Source organism: Acanthopagrus latus, chromosome 1, assembly GCF_904848185.1.
Source record: "Acanthopagrus latus isolate v.2019 chromosome 1, fAcaLat1.1, whole genome shotgun sequence".
In the NCBI taxonomy this organism is placed as follows: Eukaryota; Metazoa; Chordata; class Actinopteri; order Spariformes; family Sparidae; genus Acanthopagrus; species Acanthopagrus latus.
In genome coordinates this window covers 15,236,147-15,257,989 of record NC_051039.1, presented here as the reverse complement: position 1 = coordinate 15,257,989, position 21,843 = coordinate 15,236,147, and the positions used below count along the sequence as shown (strand labels likewise).

Sequence of the window (21,843 nt, the reverse complement as noted above, 5' to 3'; positions counted from 1 at the left end):
CCATGTGGCGGCTGTCCTGTGTGTCTATAGTTTAATTATATTTTATTCCTCCCACAGGGTGCGCTCCACCTTTCTGTCCGTTATTTGTCTGGGTGGAGCTCAACTCCCTGTCCTCCATTCTTTCTGTTTATCTCTCTCATTGCTGCCTGGTTTATGGGTCAACTGTGAAAGTGTGTGTGTGCGTATGTGCGCACCCTTCCATCAATGCGTGTGTGTGTATCTTTGTTCTCTCTAGGGCGGGGTATCCTATCTTGTTGCGTGTTATCAGGGGCGTAGCGTTCTGGTGACAGAAAGGGATAGAAGCGAAGAGCGGGAAGCAAGGAGAGGTTGGAGAGTGGGAAGACAGAGCCAGCGAACGAGTCCTGATGGACTAGACTGTGCCCGCCCCAGACAGCTGATAAGATAGACAGCAGAGCCGCGGCCTCTCCACCAGCATCTATTCTTACTCTGGGTGTGTCAGCTACTGCTCCGTCCAAGTTTTCTTCCTCTATTATCCAGCATTCCAGGTCACTCCCGCTACTTTTCAGTCTTTGATTGCTGAGGCCGTGATATACAGTGCTTCATAACAAGTGCTCTGGCCTCTTGAGATCACAATTTATTTGGTGCCAAGATGTGTTTGTGCTGGATTTGAGTGTGAGTTCTACGCAAAGCATTCTACTTTTGTGAAGCACTGGATTTGCATATTTTTAACTTGTTTGTGAAAATTGTTGAGTTAGTATAACTGCCCAGTTTACTTTTAACAAAGCTTTGCTGATACAAATAAATAGTAAATACACTCCATACAATCTCTCCCTGTTGGCTTCACACCTAATTTCCCCTCCATTTCCTGGAAGGTGTTTGGAGCAGGAAGTGGCCTACTGTCTCTTTCCTGTCCCGTAATGATGATGTCACTCTCCCCAGCTCTGCCAAACTGCAGCTGGTCACTGGGTGGACACCACACATTAGCGGAAAAGGGTGGGGAAAGTCCACAAAGGGGAAGGAGGGAGAAAAGGAAGAGGGGCGAGTGTGGTTGACAGATGAGACAAATGTGGGATTGGATGAAAAGAAAGAGTTGAGTGTCGGGAGGAAAAGAGAAAGAAAGAAAGGGGTTAAGAGATGAGGGGAGGGAGAGAGGAAGGGTGTTGTCAGAAAGAGAGGAACAGATGAGGGGCGCTGGGTGTGCCCTCACCTTCTTTGATCACTGGTGTCAACATGTTGCAACGGAATTCACAGTTTGTGTGTTTCTGTTTAGTTCATGGGCTGCGTAAATGCGTAATAATGATAAGTGCCCCAGTCCGAAAGATTTACTCCCCATCTGTGGGCATGTACAAACTTCCAAATTACAATATATTTAGATGTAATAGAAGCTGGCATGTTACATGTCACTGAATTCCAGCTGGGTGATGTATTGTGTTGCCCAGCTACAAGATGTTGTGGAACGTCAGCTTTCTGAAGACAGACCCATTGGCATATGATTTATATTTTTATGCTGTAAAAACAATGTGTTATGTGCAAAAGGTTCCTTACAGTTATCAACCAACTGAACATTATCACCTTAAACTTGGGTGATAACACACTATGTAAAGATCCTTGAAGTTAAGGTTAGTTGATAGATAATAGTACCTTTATAAGTCCAATAAGATGCTTTTTAACATTACAATGTGTTAATATGTCTGCAGTCTTAAGACAAGTAAAAGCAGAGGTTTACTTGATAATAATTGCATAAATAACTGATAATGAATGCAATCCTAGGCATGTATTTAGCTCAGTAAAGCTGCAGCAAAGTTTGGTAAAGGCTGATATAAAAAGAAAGTTGGTTAAATTCAATAAATATGTTAATAATGTAATTATTGATATCTATATGAAACTCAAAAGGCTCTTAAGCAGTTTATAAACTATGTGCCTCATAAATGTCAAAGTGTTAACAATGCCTTCGACATTGTAACGTTTTTTATAGTCGCATTCAACACATAATAATGTTAGCAGGCATCATATGAGGAATTGTTAGGGCCCTTTTACCTGTTAACTAGCCCCCCATCACAAAGACCTTAATATATAACGTGTTACCCTTTCGGTTTCATGTGGCTTTGAAGTAAGTTTCAGCTTATTGTGTAGCTGTCTTACTTGATCTTCACTGTTTTGGATCTCTCTCATTGCTTTAGTGTTGTTTTTGGTGAGCAATTATGAAATCCCACTGTACACTACCTGCTCAATACCAAATGTTAGCAACTAGCTGGCGAACAAAGTGAAGCAGTCAGCAGCTAAGGAACCAGATATTTCCCTCTGGAGTAGAGGCTGACTCAGAGCTCAAAGAACAGATGTTAGCCTAACTTTTCTTTAATTTTATTTAAACTGTATTCATTCCTTCCTCTGGCCTTAGTGCACAGGGTCAAATCAGTACTGTTTGCAGTCGCAGTCAGATTTTCTCCTCAACATTGTTATGATTGACAGGCTCGCTTGCCACAGCAAAGAGTGTGTGAAAGTCTCTACCAGATATGTATGAAAGTGCATGAGTGCCGTTGCTGATGTGAGGCGCATGTTGTCAGTGCGAAAAAAACCTAAACGACAACACAAACGGCATAAGGGTAAGTGGGCTTAAATAGCTTTCAGGAGTACTAGCACCTCAGCTTTACCCATCCTGCACACAGGACCAAAACAGAGGGCACTGCGGTTTTCAGTATTGCTATGACTATACTGTCAAGATCAACGTTTACTATCTGTCTATTTATTACAGCCTCAGAGAGCGACCTGCAGAACAAGCGTCTGAAGTTGGACTACGAGGAGATCACTCCATGTCTGAAGGAGGTCACTCTGGTCTGGGAGAAGATGCTGGGAACTCCTGGGAGGGCTAAGGTCAAATTTGATGCAGAGACCATACATGCTGCTGTTGCACAAGGTACATATTCTGCTCAACAAATACATATATCAGTGCTACTTGGAAATGTTTGTTCTTTTTCAAAATCACCAGGTATTGGCAAATATTGACTAAAGCTTAATGTATAAAGCTCCAAAACTGATACACTCAATGGTTGTAACTTTTGTCCTTATCACCAGCTTTGACTTTTTTCCCCAAATACAGCAAAAGAAAAGAATTCCATGAGGTGTTTTTAATGTGAAGTCAGTGTGTATTTGCCCAGTGTCTGTCTCCCATTGTCAAGGTTTTCTGTTCTGTCCGTTTTCTAGTATCAGCATGTTCTGCACAGAGCACAGGAAGGTTATCTCTTCTGCCTTCAGCCTCAAACATAACAGGCGAGATCTAAAGTCCAGAAGAAAACGCACACAGGAAGGCTACTTGCCGGTGATCAGCAAATCTTGAACATGATGAGGTGGCATCAAGAGCTAGATAACAACACAAGTTGTTGACACCACATTAAAACTGTGGTCACACCATCTTATAGGAGGTTGGGATAATACTGCAAGGTCACATGTCATATAGTCTTTTAAAGTCTTGTTTCCACCAAGCAGTCTGGTTTGGTTAAGTTGTGGATCGTACCAAATCAGCTGTCTTGTACCATCCTGGTTTTTGAGGAGGAGTTATGAGGTAATATGCAACGCTATCCTAGCGTCTGCAAATGATGGTGATGTTTAGCTGTTTCCCCCCTATGTCTACTCTTTGTTGTATGCTAAGCTAACAGGCTAATCGCTATAGATTTACAGTATTCATTTGACAGACAAATTATGTATGAAAGCAAATAAGTGCATTGCCCAAATTGTTGAATGTTTTCTTTAAGCCACAGTAATTGCTTATGACTGTGGTTGTGCTATGCAGCCTCCAGGTTTGAATTTGCATAAAAGAGTGTCAACAGGATATTCCTGACATGGAGGGAATTTGTTCTAAGAAAAACTTACAAGTATGAACAATATTATTATTTAGAAGTACGCATACAATACAATATATTGTCAGTGCTATATCGTAGGCAACTGGACTTTTTTCAGTTTCTTAAAGACGTTTAACCTCTCATCAAAGAGACTTCTTCTTCTTGTATGAGAGGTGAAATTTAAACAATTCTAGTTGCCTACAATATAGCACTAACAATATCCAGAATTATCCTGACCTGGATGACTCAGAACCTTCATGAACATCCATACAATATACAACAAAAGAAACACCAAATATTGGAGAGTGCTATGCAGGAGTCTGGGAGAATAATTGTGGTACATATTCTGAATCTCAATAATCTAAATACTATACAACACCATCTCCTTTCACCACCTCCTGCCTAATGACAGCTGACATGAGGGCATTCGTACAGTCAAGTTAAGGGTTCCCTGAGTTTCTCCGCCCACTGACATTTACCAAGTGTAGTGCTCCTGACTTCAGCTGCTTTGCATACTACAGGCAAGATTTGCAAGCTGCTGCAAGAGATGTGTTTTTCATAACCTATACAGCTGTCAGTTACAGCAGATTAACATACCACAGTTGCAATACTCCACCCCACTCAATCCCCCCTTGTCCTTGTCCTCTGTCATCTCTGGCAGGTGTCCCAAGGCAGCATCGAGGTGAGATCTGGAAGTTTCTCTCTGAACAGTACCTGCTCAGGCAGACGGTCCCCTCCAGGCCACCAGCTAATCACACTCCATACAAAGAGCTGCTGAAGCAGCTCACATCGCAGCAGCATGCCATTCTCATAGATCTGGGTAACTTGGACACACACGTACATTCACCTGCACACATTTTTTTTAGATGCTTAGTCATGAAGCTATTTTGCTATATGGAAAAAACCCTGAACCATGAAGGAATGTATAGTCCACCATGTGCTCACACTGACTCATTTTCCTCTCATGAGTGTATGTTTTGGTGCCTGTCACACACGTACATACACATCACAAAGACATTCAATATGAGGAGGTATAAAACAAATCTTAACTGGTCTTTACTAAGATCAGAATGAATATTTATTCATAACTGCTATTGGAGGTAAGTGATTGGCGGATGTTTAATCCTTTTTGTGGAGCTGCACTCAGCACCATCAGATCAGTAGCAAACACGATCACGACTGCTACTTAAGGCCCCCACACACCGCCCAGACTCAAACCAACAGCCAGCTGCCCTTATACGACCACTCCGTTCGGCAGAAAAGTTGCACTGAACACACTGCTTCAACGTACGTTCTGTGCGAGATGCAATAACTGGGTGGCGCTAGTGTTGTGTATAAAAAAGACGCTGGATGAGAGGTGAATGCACGCAACTCTCTTTACTTTTCAATCAAAAAAAGAAATGACGGAAAGCAGTGCAAAGAAAAACAAAGTGCACACAATATTACAGAAGCTAGGAACTCACAATAGGCAAGTGTCAATATTAGCATACCCCTTGTTTCCCCCTCCCTGATGGTAGTCGCTTAAAACGAGAAAGGCCCTCTCTAGATAGTTTGGCTTGTCCATTATGGGCTACTGTAGAAACATGGCGGACTCCATGGAAGAGTTCCATGACACTAATGAAAACATAATTCTGAATGTTGTATTCAGTTTTTTTTTCTCTTAAAAAACCTACTGAACTTTTAACTTAAAACTACCACAGGGAAGTTTTATATTTTGTTGATTCTGGCGGCTTCTTTTGTCAAAGGGGAAACGAAACAAACTTTATTTTCGTACTGCACCAACAGACTTAAGGACTGTGAGACTTCTCAATTCATCCTCGGCAATCTGCTGTAAAATAATTTTATTTTATTCCAACTCAGATACGAAAAAAACTTTTTCACTTGTGCATAAATAGCCAATCTTCTAGATGATGGCCTCTTTTTAATATACAGTAGATCAGAGTGAACAAACATTATTAAGTTGAGACTGATTCATAACCAGTTTAAAGTTCCTTGAAGTGCCTTAAAAATAATTTTAAAATCATTTAAGCCATCTGTAAATTTTTAATCTGCATCTACATGAATTGATTAATTATATAACTGGAAATTATTGATATATACAGCCTGGAAGTTACAGAAAAATCAAATACAAAGATGAAAAAATGCATTTTCTCAATAAATAACTGTAGATTTTATTTTCTCTTAGATTTCCACCTTTCATTGACAAGGACAATTGTAAAAAAGTTAGCAATTTTCCTTCTATGTATCACTAAACAAGCTTTTAACACTGAGGTTTTAACACTTTTAACAGTGCAGAAAACCTGAACACACATTTCAATGTCTCTAACCTCGTTTTAACGCTTTCACCCTCAAATGTTCACAACACCTCCTACCAGAAAACCCACACACACATACAGTACCTACACCCCACCCACATTATACCCACACACATGCATACACACATCCACCCACACTACATCTATCCATTTAGCACTTAACCTCCTGTGTTTTTGCTGTTGACCCTGCATCTTTCATCTGACTATCATGTTATTCGCTCTGCATTAGATAGGGTGTGGACGGAGGTAACACCACACTCAGTGACGGTTGGTTACATGGCCCAATATGAAGGTGTTATGTGCTCAAGGATAAAAACACAAAGTGTTTATGATACTGAAGCATCTAAACGTTGTTCAGGTTGAAAACACACACCAAAATGAAGCCGTCTACTTCACGTAAACATGCGAAAAGTGCTGTTAAGTTGCGCTCACACACAGGGCAAGTGTTGAAATTTAGGGTTGGGTGGTGCACACACCTTACATTCAGCACACAGAACAGACATGTACACCCACTCTTTCCTTCAGGCGGGGGAGGGAGTCGTGGCTTTATGTTCGCAAACACAAAGCCCCTGCAGCACATTCCACACATACACACTCACACCGTTGCCATTGTTCCTCTCCTCCAAGATTTACTGTCACACACTATACGATGAGAAGTCGATAGCCCAAAATACATGCACACACACACACACCTGCCAGTTATCAGCCTGTCCATGCTAAGAATGTTCTTTTGCTGATCCCAGGTCATTATGTTGTCATGTGTAAAAGGCAAAGACCCCTCTGCATCTACATGATAAGCCTCTGAAGGAGGGTTTGTGTGTTTTGCATCAAGCAAAACATGGGTTAGCACATGTCTGGTTAGCACTGAGCGTCCTTTTTTTGGACAAAAAAAACCCACAACAAATTGTGAAGTCTGGCGTCCCTGAGACGTCTAGCAGAGTTTGTGCTGCATCCAGACACGTGGTGCACACCCAGAGGCTTCTTTGGTGTCATATGGATCATTCACTCAGATGCATTCCAGGAGTGTGTCAGATAAAATCAAGTAAATCAAATCTATTAAAACAATGTTATTATGTTTTTAAGATGTATATCAGGTTGATCTATTGAGTCTTTCATATTAAATACAGACAGTGTAGATGTTTTATGGATCATATTTCACTCTTTTTTTCTGTCCCAGGTCGCACTTTTCCAACTCATCCATATTTCCAAGCTCAGCTGGGGGCAGGACAACTGTCTCTGTATAATATACTGAAAGCCTACTCGCTGCTAGACCCTGAGGTATCATTTAATTCTGACTTTCTTTCTCTTTCACTTTCTTTTTGCTGTAACTCTCTCTTCCCCACTCGATGGAACTGGCAGTTGTCTATATTAGGCTTAAGATTTTTCCCCTCCTTCCTTGCCTGTGCAGGCGCCAAGTTTGTTATTGTTGTTATTGTAGGTGGGCTACTGCCAGGGCCTGTCCTTCATCGCTGGAGTGCTGCTGTTACACATGGGGGAAGAGGACGCCTTCAACATGCTCAAATTTCTAATGTATGACGTGGGCCTCCGCAAACAGTACAGACCAGACATGATTATCCTGCAGGTACTTGGAGTCTCTTTGTTGCACATATATGGATATTATATTATATAAAAATTACAGAATCTGTTGCTGTTGCGTACTCACCTTAATCTCAATAATTTCCCCCTGTTGCACACATAATTACATCAAAGAGAGGACTCAATGTCACTATCTTTTTGTATGTTTATATGTTATACGTTTATATGTATGGTTACTGATGACTGGTATGTGTGGGAACTTAGCTGGATTTAGACTTGATGCAAGAGGTTGACAACAATGATGCCTCAGATACCTGTGGTAAAGGTTTTGAATTCAAATGAAGCATCAGATTCCGCACTTTAATAGAACTGTTGCAACACTAGACAGATGTACTGTACATGATCAGGATGTATCAAGCTTGAATTATGAACCCCACGGTTATTGTGTTTACATTCTTTTATTCACTTTGTGATTGAGAGCGATAGTGGGAGGATCCTTAGCGAAAAATGAGATTATTGCCATGCGGTTGTTAGGTTTATGTTCTTATGCTCACTGTGAGAAAAAGTGGCGATAGCATGTGAGTGTGCCATATCATATTGTTCATGATGATACTGGTATAATTTTTGATATGATACAATCAGTTAATATTATTATAATGGAAATATTCAGACACAAAGGTAATGATGTACCGTTATGCTAGGTGTGTCAAATCAATCAAAATGAGCTTTAATTTTCAGTCATGCACATCAAAAGCAGGATCTGCCGTCCTCACTCGCTGTTTTAAGCTCGAAACCAAAAATATTTTCCAGTATTTTGCCATGTGTTAATGTGTTGATATAGAACATACCCTGATATATTTCTGGCCGTATTGAAGACTCCTGTGATCATGGCAAGCAGAAGGTTTGCATTGAAAATAACTTTCAAGATGTGTGTCACAGCATCAGAAACTGGCAGTGCCCTCCATGTGGTTTCTCAGGAGCACGTCATGCATCGGCTCCATAGCTCTGCCCTCACCCTTTTATGTGCCACAAATCTAATTTTAAAACCATGTATAGAATAATGAAAGCACAAATTGCACATAATGTACACTCAACCACATGCTTCTAGTCAGACCAGCATAAACAATCTGTGGTTTGTTGTTTATGCCAGATTCAGATGTACCAGTTGTCGCGGCTGCTCCATGATTACCACAGGGATCTCTACAGCCACCTGGAGCAGCAGGAGATCGGGCCCAGCTTGTACGCCACCCCCTGGTTTCTCACCGCCTTTGCCTCACACTTCCCCCTCGGCTTTGTGGCTAGAGTCTTTGGTAAGCTTTGAGAGTGGGCGTTTGTATCTGTGCTCATAGACCACACTCTTGTTGTACTTGGTCATCACACTGCTTCTTGGCAGCGAGGGCTTCCACAGAGATGTTTAGATTGTCTCCAAGGTTAATTTTGCTAATTAGATCCTGGAGCCATAGTGAGAGAGGGGGGGGAGAAAAATAGGGAAACTATGATTGAAAGAGTTGGCAAAACAAGAGGAAATAGAGGATTGTAAAGTGAAGTGCATACAAGGAATCTAATGAGTTTGGCAGCGGGACAAAGAAGATGAGAAAGGCCTTGTATATTGTTAAAAATAAACTGAACTTTTATGATAATAATCAAACTTGTCTCCAACATTAAACAGCAGTTTCTTCTGAATCACGCACACACAAATACGTGTACACACAGACACATTTGAGATAAAGCTTTTGTTTGTCAGTTACAGGCTGTTGTTTTCCTGTGAAGTCACCTTTTATCATTTGTGTAAATATCATCACACCCACGGCACCTTGTATATGTCTTTGCCTTTATCTCCCTCATTCCTTCCTTACCGTTGTTTTCATGCTTAATTTCTTACACAGTGCTCAGTCATTGAACCAGACTCACTGGCTCCTCGTGTTCATTTGAGCAGAACCCTTGTGTGTGTTTTTGTGTGTGTGTGTGTCTCTGTGTATGTGTGTTGCAGTTAGAGGGCATCTGCATCACAGAACTGTGAAGTCTTTGATATCATGCAGCATGTGGGGCTCCACACCTCCACTCCCATTTCTTAATCTGTTGCTTGATCTCGCGCAATTCTGCCTAATCATTACTCCACCCTGATGCATTCAAAGCACGCACACAAACACATACACACGCACGCGCATACACACACACACACACACACACACACACACACCTACTCCACCTCTCCATTTTCACCCTGGCCTATATTTATGTTTGCTTGTGTTGACGTCAAAGTATTCATCATTTATAAAATCCTTTAAGTCATCAATCAACACGGTAAGCTGCTCTCTAAGCATATGTCATTAATAAGTTTTCGGTTGCGTAACTGTAAAAAAAATCGGCCACGTCATGGGCCTTTTCAAATCTTGTTGTTTTCTTTGTTTCTCTTTGTTCCTCTCTGACGTTTTGCCTCCCACTTGTCCTTTGTCAGACATGTTGTTCCTGCAGGGGTCAGAGGTCATCTTTAAGGTGGCCTTGAGCCTGCTGGGGAGCCACAAACCTCTGATCCTGCAGCACGAGAGCCTGGAGTCCATAGTGGACTTCATCAAGACCACGCTGCCCAACCTCGGCCTGGTGCAGATGGAGAAAACCATCAACCAGGTTAGAATAACAAACAGTAATACAATGCAGCGTGATTTATTATGGATCTTATTTATTGTAAATATGGGGATTATGGTCAAGTGTTTAAATAGAGTTTTATCATATTGTTAAACAATGAGAAGGCAATAAAATGTTTATCTAGTCATCTATAAACAAGAAGTCACAGAACAAGGCACATTCTTTCTTTAACCATGTTTTCAATCCTTTCCAGCTTCCAGAGCATTTCTCTGGCACTCTGTATCCAAACCATTTGTTTGTTCTGAAAACATAAATCCCTCTAAATGGGAATAGATGATGGATATATAGTTTCCCTTTTTTAGGAAGTCAAAATAATTTCCTGCAACAGTTGTGTAATGCAGTCTCTGTCAATTTGTTGGGGACCATTTTCCTCTGGATATTCAAGTGGTTTTACAGTGATTATAGAGGTGCGCTTCTTAAACGAGACAGGATTCAAGTTAAGCAAAAAGAATAGTAAACGTGGATGCAGCATAGGCTGAAATTTCCTGACTTTGAGACCTAGTCCACACGTTCTACAAGAGTATATTTTAAACAAAACAAAAATGATCTACATCCAGATGAGTGTTTCCGAAACAATCTCTGTCCATACTGACATTCCTGAAAACACATATATACTATACTACATACATATATACATATACTAAATATACACAATATAACATTAATTTTAAAGAAACGTGTGGCTCATTTAAATGTTGTTGGATAACAATGGAGGTCTGAGGCACACAGGAATAAAATATACAAGGCATTGGTTACACCACACAATACTGAAATATTAAGATTGATTTTGGTATTATTGTGGGATTCAGTAACAATAAATCTAGTGCAGAATATTAACAGACTTGACACTTAATTCAAAATCTCATACAGGAGTGATTTCCATCCACATAGGTAGGTTAGTTAACTTGTTGACTGGTGGCCAGACCTGTTCTGGCATGTCTGCGTGTAAGTACATGATGTCATTGTGTCATTCAGTATACCAAACAAACTATCTACTTCCCTCAGTTCACTAAAGAAATGTGTCTTATCATAGTGTGTGATTTTACAGTTCACAGCCGTGACATATATTTGGTTTTATGACTAAACAAGGAAACAAGAGAGTGATGCACCGCTTGAGCGACAGGTGCTATTAATGTGGACCACTCCCTCTCATAACAGCTGATGGGTGGAGTGTTGGTGAAGTCATTTAACCTTTACACTTGTATGTCAGTGTTTGAACAAACTGGAAAACTACTGTATGACAATAACATCAGGCTCAAGTCCTGAATGACTCTGATGATCAAACATACCAGAGACCTGATCCAAGACTACGGCAGGGAACGTAATGTTTTTATGAGTCAGATAGAACATTTACTTTTTACCTGTACAGTAACAGAGTTTGTCTTGACATAGGAGGAGCTGGTATGTGTTTGATGTGTCATGGTCAGCTAGGGTGATATTATGCTTCTGTACACTTTACTTAAGAAGTATGCATTTACCTTATAATTTGCATGAGATAGCAAAAGGTTGTTGAGTCATGCTCCAGTTTGCCGGTACTTTCCCTCAGGTGCCACTTATCCACGCCAGTTTGTCGATATGTTACCAGCGCTGTGACTCACACATTCAGCAAAACAAAAAGAAATAAACAAGGGAGTTCACTCACAGGATGTCTACGATCTATGAGGCAATAAAAGATCAGTTTTAGATACAGTTCGACAGCAATCTGCTCCATATATCCAGTCAACACCCAAAGGGAAATACGTGTTTCATGCAACCTTCGTCACTAGTTTTGGCTGTCATTCCTGTCAGCAGTGATAACATTGTATTTAGGATGGCGACTGATGATGATGTCAGATGATTTCGTCTTAAGCAGTCTTTGAGTTACAAACAAACCCACAGGTTAGCCAGACTTATTTTGAAGAGAAACCAAATGCAAATGCTGATGATAATATCTCATCAACATAACCAACATTTCTGGTGTGTTCATATATCGCTTTTATTCACATTTTTTTTCTTACTATCACACTAAACCTAAAATGATTTGGGAGATCTCACAAAACACGTTTGATCATAACTCAAGATCTAATATGCTAGTTATGACACAATTTCACACAAATGTCAGCTAAGATAAAATAATGAAGTGATGGTATTAAATATCCAAAATGTCAAAAGTCATCTTCACAGTGACATCATAATGGTTTGCAAAAAAAAATAAATGTCTGGCCATTTCTAAGGAACAGTTGGGAAGATTGCGACCGTATTTCACAGTTAGGCAGATGCTGAATTGGTTAAACTGATCTCAGGTATCCACCCTAAAACTGTGGTGATTGGACCATCTTTGCTGCGAGGTTAAGTATGTGTGTGCAGCGTCCATGTTTCAAACTTTGTAGCATCACTGCAGCAACATCCATAATTAAAGCGTTATATTGCAGCTGATTCTGTCTACTGAACTTGAGCTTAAGGTGATTATCATTGCACCATATGATGACGCTCTCTATGAATCCTCTGTGCCTCTTTGTAAGAGAAGACGGCATGTTTCTCTCTGAAAAATGACTCACTGCATGCTTGTAGAATATAGTGGTAACTTCCTTTTTGTCATGAAAGTACCCTCAATACCTTTTATTGAACTCCGTGAAAGTCTTTATTACGAATGCTGTAACCATGAGTCTACACAGTCATGGATGTAAACTGCAACTTGACTGGTTGGCTGAGGAGTCCAACCATGAGACAGTGAATTTAATATTTTAAAAAAGTCAATGACCAAGGGTGCTCTCTGGAGTGAAAGACCACTATATATGCAAACGAGAGGGACAAATTCAAAGCCTTCCTGAGTCCTGAGTGTAATAAAAAAAAAAAGCCTAGCACACACCAGTGCATTTTAGTTTAAATCTAAGATGCTGATAAAAAAGCTTTCAGCAGAAACAGTTTGTTGATCCTTTTTATCCTTACAAACTTATTCTTGTTCTTAAATATCAGCAATATTTTTCTAAATGTTATCATGTTAGATAGAATGAAAACCAAACTAGCAAAAAAGACCCAGGTTGTGTATTAAGCCAAAGGATGTGTTATACAACTGTTCACTTAACAATCAGATAGTAAATTAAAAACAGAAACAGGTCTGATTGACCTAAAGATTGTCTTCAATAGTTTTGTTTTGTTTTATAAAGCATATAAATAGTATCTATCCAGCTACAGGGTGGGTCAGTCTCCTAAGAAAAATTTCTCCGAAGAGAAAAAGGTTCTAAGCTGAGGTTCACTGTTCAACCTGTTAGCTAATATGCATTTATAAATGTGGATGTTTGCTATTTACAATCCACAATTCACAAATCCACACTTGTGTGCGCATTAGGTTTGTGAGATGGATGTCTCCAAGCAGCTGCAGGCCTATGAGGTGGAGTACCACGTCCTGCAGGATGAGCTGCTCGACACACCCCCAACCCTCAACCAACACCAGCGAGCTGCACAGCTGGAGAGGACCAATCAGAGCCTCCGACAGCAGAACCTCGACCTGCTGGAGGAGCTGCAGGTACACACACACACACACACACAAATAAAGTCATAAATTAGCCCCTGTTTTATTTTGTTCATTTATAACCATCTCCCTCACCCACTCAGGTGTCACATGCTCGCGTCTGCAGCCTGGAGAGCCGAGTGGAGGCTTTGGCCCAGTCGGAGGGCCAGCTGAGGGAGCAGGTTTCTGCACTGGAGGAGGAGAAGAGGCAGCTAGCGAGCACCGTCACACGCCTCCAGGACCTCCTCAAAGGCCTCGGCATACACACCTCCCCTGAAGGACATGGACTCCCCCCACCCTCTGAAAGACATGCAGCGAACAGGACTGTGGACTCCCTCCCCCACCCTTTGGCTCTTCCAGAGGGTTCATAAACCGCACCTAATAATCGTCCAAATGCTAAGGTCAACCGGAGGAGGAGCCGGTTGGAGTAGGCCCAGGAAGAGAAGGTCGACTGAGACGTCAAGGCGGCTCACTACCTCGACCTTTGTCCTTTTCCCAGCTGGTGAATGTTTTACTAAAAAGAGGGAATAGAGAAAAGGAGGAGAATAATGGAAATATAACAAAAAGGGGGATGTGGTTAAAAGAAAAAAGACGGCACCTTGAGTATTATCTCTAAACTGCCCTCTTCCCTCTTTATAGCAAATATGAATGAACATGTGATTTGACAAACAATCCCCGAAGATAGCACTGTCCCACTGGGCCTCTACTGTACAAACAAAACAGTTACATTTGCACCTGTACTTGTATGTGTGTGTCTTTGAATGTGTGTGAGTGTCTTCGCTCGTGTTTTATGCTCCTGAAAGAGTGTGGATGTGCCGGATTCAACAAGGTAGCCAAAGAATGTCAAAAATAAAGGATGAGTCACCTGAAAATGTACTTTGAGGCATTAAATCGACTCACTTTTATTCCGATGGAAAGTCAGGTGAAATTTTGTTGCCGACAAAACGTTTCTGGAGTTTCACCGCACCAAGAAGCGGCATTGCAGTATTCTCCTAAATGACTGAAGAAGACTGGGACAACCAAGCAAAACATAAAATTACCACATACAGCTTGTCTTCTGTTAGTCTTCAGAAGCCCAGAAATCCCACGTTGATTTGAAAAGACATTATTCGCACTTTTAACATAAATGCTTCACTTCAGTGTTAGCATGCACCTCATCTGAAGTGGGTGCACTTTTCAAATCTTTTTTGGGATCCTGGGGCTTCCAGAATAATGCTAGACAAGCTGTACAGAGTCGTTATACCAGTTGTTTTTTTTTATTATTATTTTAAAACAAGGTCCAATCTACTTCAGCTGTTTAGGAGTATGCTGTTTATTTATTTATATTTTTTTTTTGTAAAGCGTCAGAAAAAGTTTGTGCACATCATAACTTCACCCGACCTTCCATCAGCATTGGGATGAGAAGATAATGTCTGAATTTTCGTTTTTTGGGTGAACTTGTCCTTTAATTTAAAACGAACAAAGAACATGGTGTTGGTCATTGATACAAAGATGAAACGTTTCCAAAGAAAAATAAAAAGAACGTGTGAACAGAAAGTGAGATGAAGGGACAGGTGAAGAAATAACTTCATGACAAAGTGTTTCTCTTTTGTTTTGCTGTTATAAAAGTTGAATATGACAGAAGCTGAATGATGTCAGAACTTGTATTATGGTGGTGCTCATATTCAGAGGTCAGAGGTGAACTATTTTAAATGCCTCCTCCATATTTTCAGTCTTCCGTAGTTCTTGTTTCCTGATCCTGTACTTTTCAAACTCCATTTAGTTACAGTAGTTCGCAGGAAGAGTAACACAATAAATCCAGTTCATTTCACATCCTGTTTTCTCACCTTTGAATTCACGCAGATCCGTCTGTGCTCAAGGAGGATAGATGTGATTTTGGCAGAAAGCTTTAAAACAAAAAAACAAAAACAACAAGAAGCTGTGCCTTTGTAGTGGGGGAGGGTGGGTACAGACTTTAACAGATCAGTGACTTTAAAAGGCTGAAAAACACACTCTTGTCTGAAACTTCAAATAGGAAACCTCTGCTGTTGAGACAATCTGTCAACTATGAGTCATCTACTGTATTCAACACACTGAATTCCTTCAACGTGAGCTGCAGCTCTGTGTGTATGTTAATGTGTAAATGTGTTACCGTGTGTCTGCGTGCACTTCACTGATGGCAACAAATCTGTTGATTTACACTGTAAAGATTGGTTGCTTTTACTTCAGACTCTCCTTGCACAAGTTGTTTTGTTTTAATTGATTATTTCTATTATTGTTATTCTGTACTTTACAAAATACATTTCATATCCTCTCAGCTTACCGAGGCCAGCTTTTTCTTTTTGGTGTGTGTGTGTGTGTGTGTGTGTGCGTACAGTACAAACTCACAGGTGTCAGACTGTTGAAGACAGTGTAAATCTTACGCTCATGTCCAAACACGCCAGTCACTTTGAAAGCTACGGGCTTGATATTAGATTTCAAGCATATGGAAATGTGTATGTTGCACTCTGTGTTTAAAACACAGGCGTGCATTTCTTTTCAGGAAGTTCTTGTGTGGTGGAAGGGGCGAGCATGTCGGAACAAGTCGTGACGCTGTTAGTATGCATGTATATCTGCGTGTGTACACAACTGAAAAAGCAACAGCACAACCTCTGCCAGAAAACTGATAAAAATACACAATAAAATAAAAAAAAATTGTGGCTTATCGGTTAGTTATCAGACTAAGCAAGAGCCTCTCAGGTCCGTGCATTGCAAACCTCAGACAGGTTTTAAAAGGTTATTGAAATTTACGCACCACTGCAAATGCTCTGGTTTTTCCAGGTGATCGTGTCTTTTTGTTTTGTTTTGTTTTGTTCAAGTATGCACTTCCTCGAAGTCCAGGTCAGACCAACAGGAGTATACGATTACACAAGCCCTTTTCTCTCCTCACATTCCTAAATCTGTTTGAGGTCCTCTGAGTGGACCCATTAATCAACCAGCTGGTCAGGTTGAAGCCGCCTATTTAGGATTTCTCTGTGTGTGAAAAACTGCGGTGATGACGGCCATTACAGGTAATCAGGCACAGGTTTGTGCGTCCTAAGGGGGGGAAAAAAATGTAGTCTTTAGAAAATGTTTATTTCTTTGGTAAAGAGCAGTTCATACACTGTACTGTGCTGTGACAACATGGTAAAGTCAGCAGGTTTTATTTTTCAAACAAAACGCTGAAGTGGAAACATTCAAATGGCTTTATGTCCACAGAGTTGCTCTTAGAGGTCAACAACAGCGAGCCGGGGGGGTGGAGGCCTTAGCCAAAGACACTTGTTGACACGTGTCCTAGTTCCATACCATGGTCATGTGGTGTGCAGGTAATTAGTATACTTGAGGAAGACGTGCTCATGCTCTCAGGTTATGATTGTATTTTTGGGTAACCACTAGAATAGGTTTACATGCTCTAGTGTTCAATACTTTATGCCCCCTGACTGTTATAGCTTCTGCCTTTCAAGGTGGGACTGACGAGGCGTTTCAAGAGCGGTGTTTTCTGTAGGAGAGAGGAGCTCCTGTTGGCGACCTTTTCTACTTTCACGATCTTTAAAATGCCTCTGAAGTCTCCTTGAAGCTGCGCCAATCATTATTTGAATATTAATTAACAATGCTTACAATGTTAACTGACTGCATATAATGCCTCTTACTGTGGAAACTCTTCCAAACTGTCTCTGAACACAGCTGATTAGACCTACAACCATCAGAGTGATGAAATGTGTGGCATAGCAACGGTGGACATGTTGGGGGGTTGGGGCATCCTTGGTCCGATTCTGCGGGCAGGAAAAAGAATAGTGCTCTGGTTCCAAACATTTGAGGCAAGAGCTAGGAAATGCAGTGACAGAATTTCTATTTATGTTTGAGCATCATCTTTGACACACTGATTCAATATTTGAGCCTGGTTATGGGGGCCAAACCTGCAGACTGGACGCAATTGGATAGATGTCAAACAAAACAGAGCGGCAGAACGTGTTGTGTGGCTTCTCAAATTAGGGCTGAGGACGTCTCCTCTGTCAGTCATCATATCAAACCTGCTGCGTATTAGATCAGCGGTTTGCGGCTGGCCCGTCACAAACATGTCAAATCGGTCTAACCAGGATGGTGGTAAATGAAACGTGAGATGCGGATTTTTCTTTTTTTTTTTGGGTAACTATTCAGTCAATAGCTCTGGAGACCCACCACACAACCTGCTCAGCACTAAACAACAAACGGACGCAGACAGTGACTAGCTGGTGAACAACGTGTAGCATTTAGCAGCTAAAGAGTGAAATATTTCCCTGCGTTAAGTCTGCACATGACTGTTTTACCTGTACTCATACTACACTGTGTATCAGTCACTCGTTTGACAAATCATACTCTCCTGTCTTTTCCTACATTTGCTGTCTAAATCACTGTCACCATCGAATGAAGGCAAAAGAAAAAAGTTAATAAGAAGCATATGTCAGCTTCATAAATGCTGCTCTGTAAACAACCTTTGACCTGCCCTGCCCTCGGTGAGGGCGAGACAAAAGACTTTCCCTGCAGGGATCAAACAAGAATCACATTGTTATTAACTGTCGACCGTCATTAGCCGATGAACTCCTGCACTGATTGCTCTGCTTTAAAGTCGCGGCTCAAGTCTTGATCCAAACCAAACACTTCAGCTGAATGGAGATTTCCATGGAGCGGCAACAAAGGGAGTCAAGTTCTCCACATGACACACGGGAGGCGGACGCACCCGCCTCCGCTAATGAGACCGATCAGCAGGTAAACAGCATGACTGCTTGATATGTCGCCACGCCCTGCGGACCACCAGAATCTACCTTACTGAAGCTGCGCGGCTAATCTGCGATGATCTCTCGGGTGCTTATGTGGATTTTCATAACCCCTTGACCAAGCTGCCCTGCCCATCTCATGTGTGCAGTGTTGTAACAGCAGAGATGTACAGTTTTTTGTGTGTGTGTGTGTGTGAGAGAGAGCAAGAGAGAGCACCTGCTGTGTCAGAGCTCCTGCTGTAACAGGTTGAAAGGCCACAAGCATCTTGTCTGTTCGGGGCCGATGGGTTTATGCATGACTGTGGTCGAAACTCTGCATCTGTGGACAGATTTTCTTAACTCTTTGGTTGAGTGAACAAAGAGGGAGCAGGATCACTCGCCCTCTCCTGCGCTGCCTACGCTGTGTGTAGTGTATGCGTACAGTGCGTGTATCTAGGTGTGTGTGTCTGTGTGTGTGTGCGTGTTTGTTTGGCCCTCTGCCAGGCCAAGCAGACTGCAAGAGGTTTGTGTCGTTGCCTGGAGTTTTGTTTTATTTGACTTGGCATCTGCTTGCCCCTTGCACACTCCACCTCGGCCCTGCCCTGCTCCACCCTGCGCTGCGCTCCACCACATGCCTGAATCCTCCTCCAACCCCCGATCCAACACACCCTGAGTGAGCCTGAGAGCCGGCTTTTTCGAGCTGAGGAATTCATAATTACATATTCTGATTATACATGGGTAGTTTGAAGCAGTATACGTACGCGATATCAGCTCTGGTTCCCTCTCAGCAGCTCTGTAAGGTGTGTCTCACGCACAGCTGTGTTTTGAGCTTTATCAGCAAGTCAACATGCACAGAACGACAATGCTGTCATAAGATCTCTCAGGACTAATGTTTACTGGCTTAGTTTAGTGTGTTAGCATGGTGACATCTGCTAATCAGCATAAATCATCCTGAGGGGGACATGAATGTCTCTCTTGCCAAATTTCGCAGCAATTTCCCTCAAAACTGTAAAAGTCAACCTAAGAGCAGCACTCGAGGAAAAGGTCAGGGGATCACTGAAGGCCGCAGGGTTTTTCCTCTGGGGAACATGAATGTTTTTAACACATTTCATGGCACAAGTTGTTGAAATATTTTCGTCATCTTTGCATACCAACAAATACAAATACTTCATTCCTCAATTCAGTATTCAGGATTCAGCCTCTGAGGACTGCGAATGACCGCATTTCATGGCACTACTTCCATCCTAGTTGTTGAGAAATTTTAATGAAAAGTGAGTGTTTTTACTCAATGGCGGGACTAGAGGAGAGGTCGGATGATTGGCAAGGTAACTAGGGTTCATCCTCAGCCAACCTTGAATATCTTTTCTAAGTCGATGAAGTTTAATCCAGTGTTACTCGTGACATTTCAGACCAAACCAATAACCTCATCTTTACCGTGAAACTCAGCATGTAACTTCAGAGGGATTCATCCCCTGGAGACCATGAATGTCTGTACTAAACGTCATGTCAGTAGCTGCCATGTCCTCTGCCAGCAGAGTTAAAGTACAGCTGCGGTTGTGTGTCTCTATCAGCTCACCTTTACACACCAACAAATAACTGAAGTTATTTTTTATGGATGTAATCATTGATGATGCTTGGTTTAAGGACACGTACGGGCATATAAAGTGCAAAGACTGGTCAGAACAAAAGGTCTCAGTAACAGCTCATAAAGTGCTACCACAGCTCTAAACATTGATAAGCAGCTACTTACAGTGAAGCACCTGGATAATTCAGAGTGATGGAGGCCATAAAGTCAGCTCCTGATTAAACTGAGCCTGTGACGGCTCCGTGAGGCTGCTTCTCTCAGTGTACCTCGAGGCTGACGTCAGTCTTAGCAGTTGAGTCTGTTGAATATTAACCTGGATAAATGTATGTTTTGATAACAGTCAGGATTTGACTTAAAGCTTTTAAAGTCGTACTATACTTATCGGTCTCGGTGCAAACCTCTGCCGCACAGGAAATTGTATCTTTCATACATAAATACAACAAGAGGGGAAACGGAAGAATCTAAAAGAAAGGGCCAAACAATCCACAAATTAAATAAAGAAGTGCTGAAAGTAAAGCTAAAGCCTGGATTTAAAACTGCTTTTTTTTTTTTCATTTGTAAACTTTTAGACAAAAGCATTCCGATGAACGTTAAGCATTTCAGAATATTCATTCCTGTTTGACAAATGTGACAAAAACAATAAATCTTGACCTTACACGTTGCGTATGGCCCACCTCCTGCACATGCACAAGCCTTTAACAGGAAAGCATTTAAGTTATTCCCTTTTAAAGATCCAGTCAACATACTTGAACATTCAGGTTAGTTTATTCTGCACTGCGGTCTGCGTGAATGTCTCAGTCAGCGATGAAAAATTAATTATTAAGTGAAACAACAGATCTTTTACGAAGGAAAAAAGTCTTGGCAGGGAAGTTGCACATGTATCCCACCCTGTGCGTTTCAACATCACCGTCCGTGTCAGCCTGTGCGTGCGTGTGTGTGTTTCATCACGATGATCAGACGTTGCAGCTCCACAAGTCTTAACTGCTGGTTAACATTTCACAGTTGCATAATGCTGTGTTCCATGAATGATGCACATATTCCACTGTAAACTAAGTGTGGCTTTGTGCACATGCACGTGCGCACGTCTTTGTTTCTTAATAAGGAATTTGTTGGAAATTAATGAAAACTCTCCCTTCTGTTTCTTCTTTTTAGCTTCTGTTGTGTTTGACCGACAGGATCAACACTCCTGTCCGTAGATCGTGCAGTGACAAGAAGTGACCAGCTGCTGTACAAACAAACACCGTCAAGCATTTTGGAAATATATCAGAGTGGGAATTTTTACTAATGTTGGTCGCATTTGTAATTTGCCCTGTATGCCGTGTGAAGGTAAAACAGCCTGTGAGAGTCTGAGGTGATAAACAGTGTTGTAAATGAAAGGAGCAGATATGAAGATAAAAGCTGGTTTGAGGTTATGGCAGGCAGGTGGCATTTCAGAGGGCAATGATTTACGACTGCTCGCGTCTGAGCTAATTAACACTTGTGAAATCAAAAGTTATAAAAATAAAAATATATGATCTTTACTGAGCCAAACCCTCTTTAATCATTTAACGATACTGGTTAGTTATTATAACCAATGAACAGGAAACACATCCTGTTCAATTAATCTGCTGTTTCCTTGAAATAGTAATAGAATGTCTCCGCTCGGTCAAAAGTACTGTATGGCGTGTATATATGTCGTGTTTTTAGCATTTTTGATCATTAAATTGTCAGTAAATTGTAGAGTTGGCACCAAATGCAAAGGACG

General features: G+C 41.3%; 1 protein-coding gene across 2 annotated transcripts in view; it reads left to right on the top strand.

Annotated features, from left to right (window-relative positions):
- The window catches only part of tbc1d1 (TBC1 (tre-2/USP6, BUB2, cdc16) domain family, member 1), a 51,196-nt gene extending 35,111 nt beyond the window's left edge, over window positions 1-16,085 (top strand). For both annotated transcript variants that reach the window (XM_037114227.1, XM_037114303.1), the window contains 8 exons: window positions 2,714-2,875; window positions 4,459-4,617; window positions 7,290-7,390; window positions 7,551-7,694; window positions 8,799-8,958; window positions 10,107-10,276; window positions 13,623-13,799; window positions 13,889-16,085. In XM_037114227.1, coding sequence (XP_036970122.1) covers window positions 2,714-2,875; window positions 4,459-4,617; window positions 7,290-7,390; window positions 7,551-7,694; window positions 8,799-8,958; window positions 10,107-10,276; window positions 13,623-13,799; window positions 13,889-14,155 — 1,340 coding nt within the window. In that variant the 3' untranslated portion in view covers window positions 14,156-16,085. The remainder of the gene's footprint in view (window positions 1-2,713; window positions 2,876-4,458; window positions 4,618-7,289; window positions 7,391-7,550; window positions 7,695-8,798; window positions 8,959-10,106; window positions 10,277-13,622; window positions 13,800-13,888) is intronic.
- The last annotated feature ends 5,758 nt before the right edge of the window (window positions 16,086-21,843 follow it).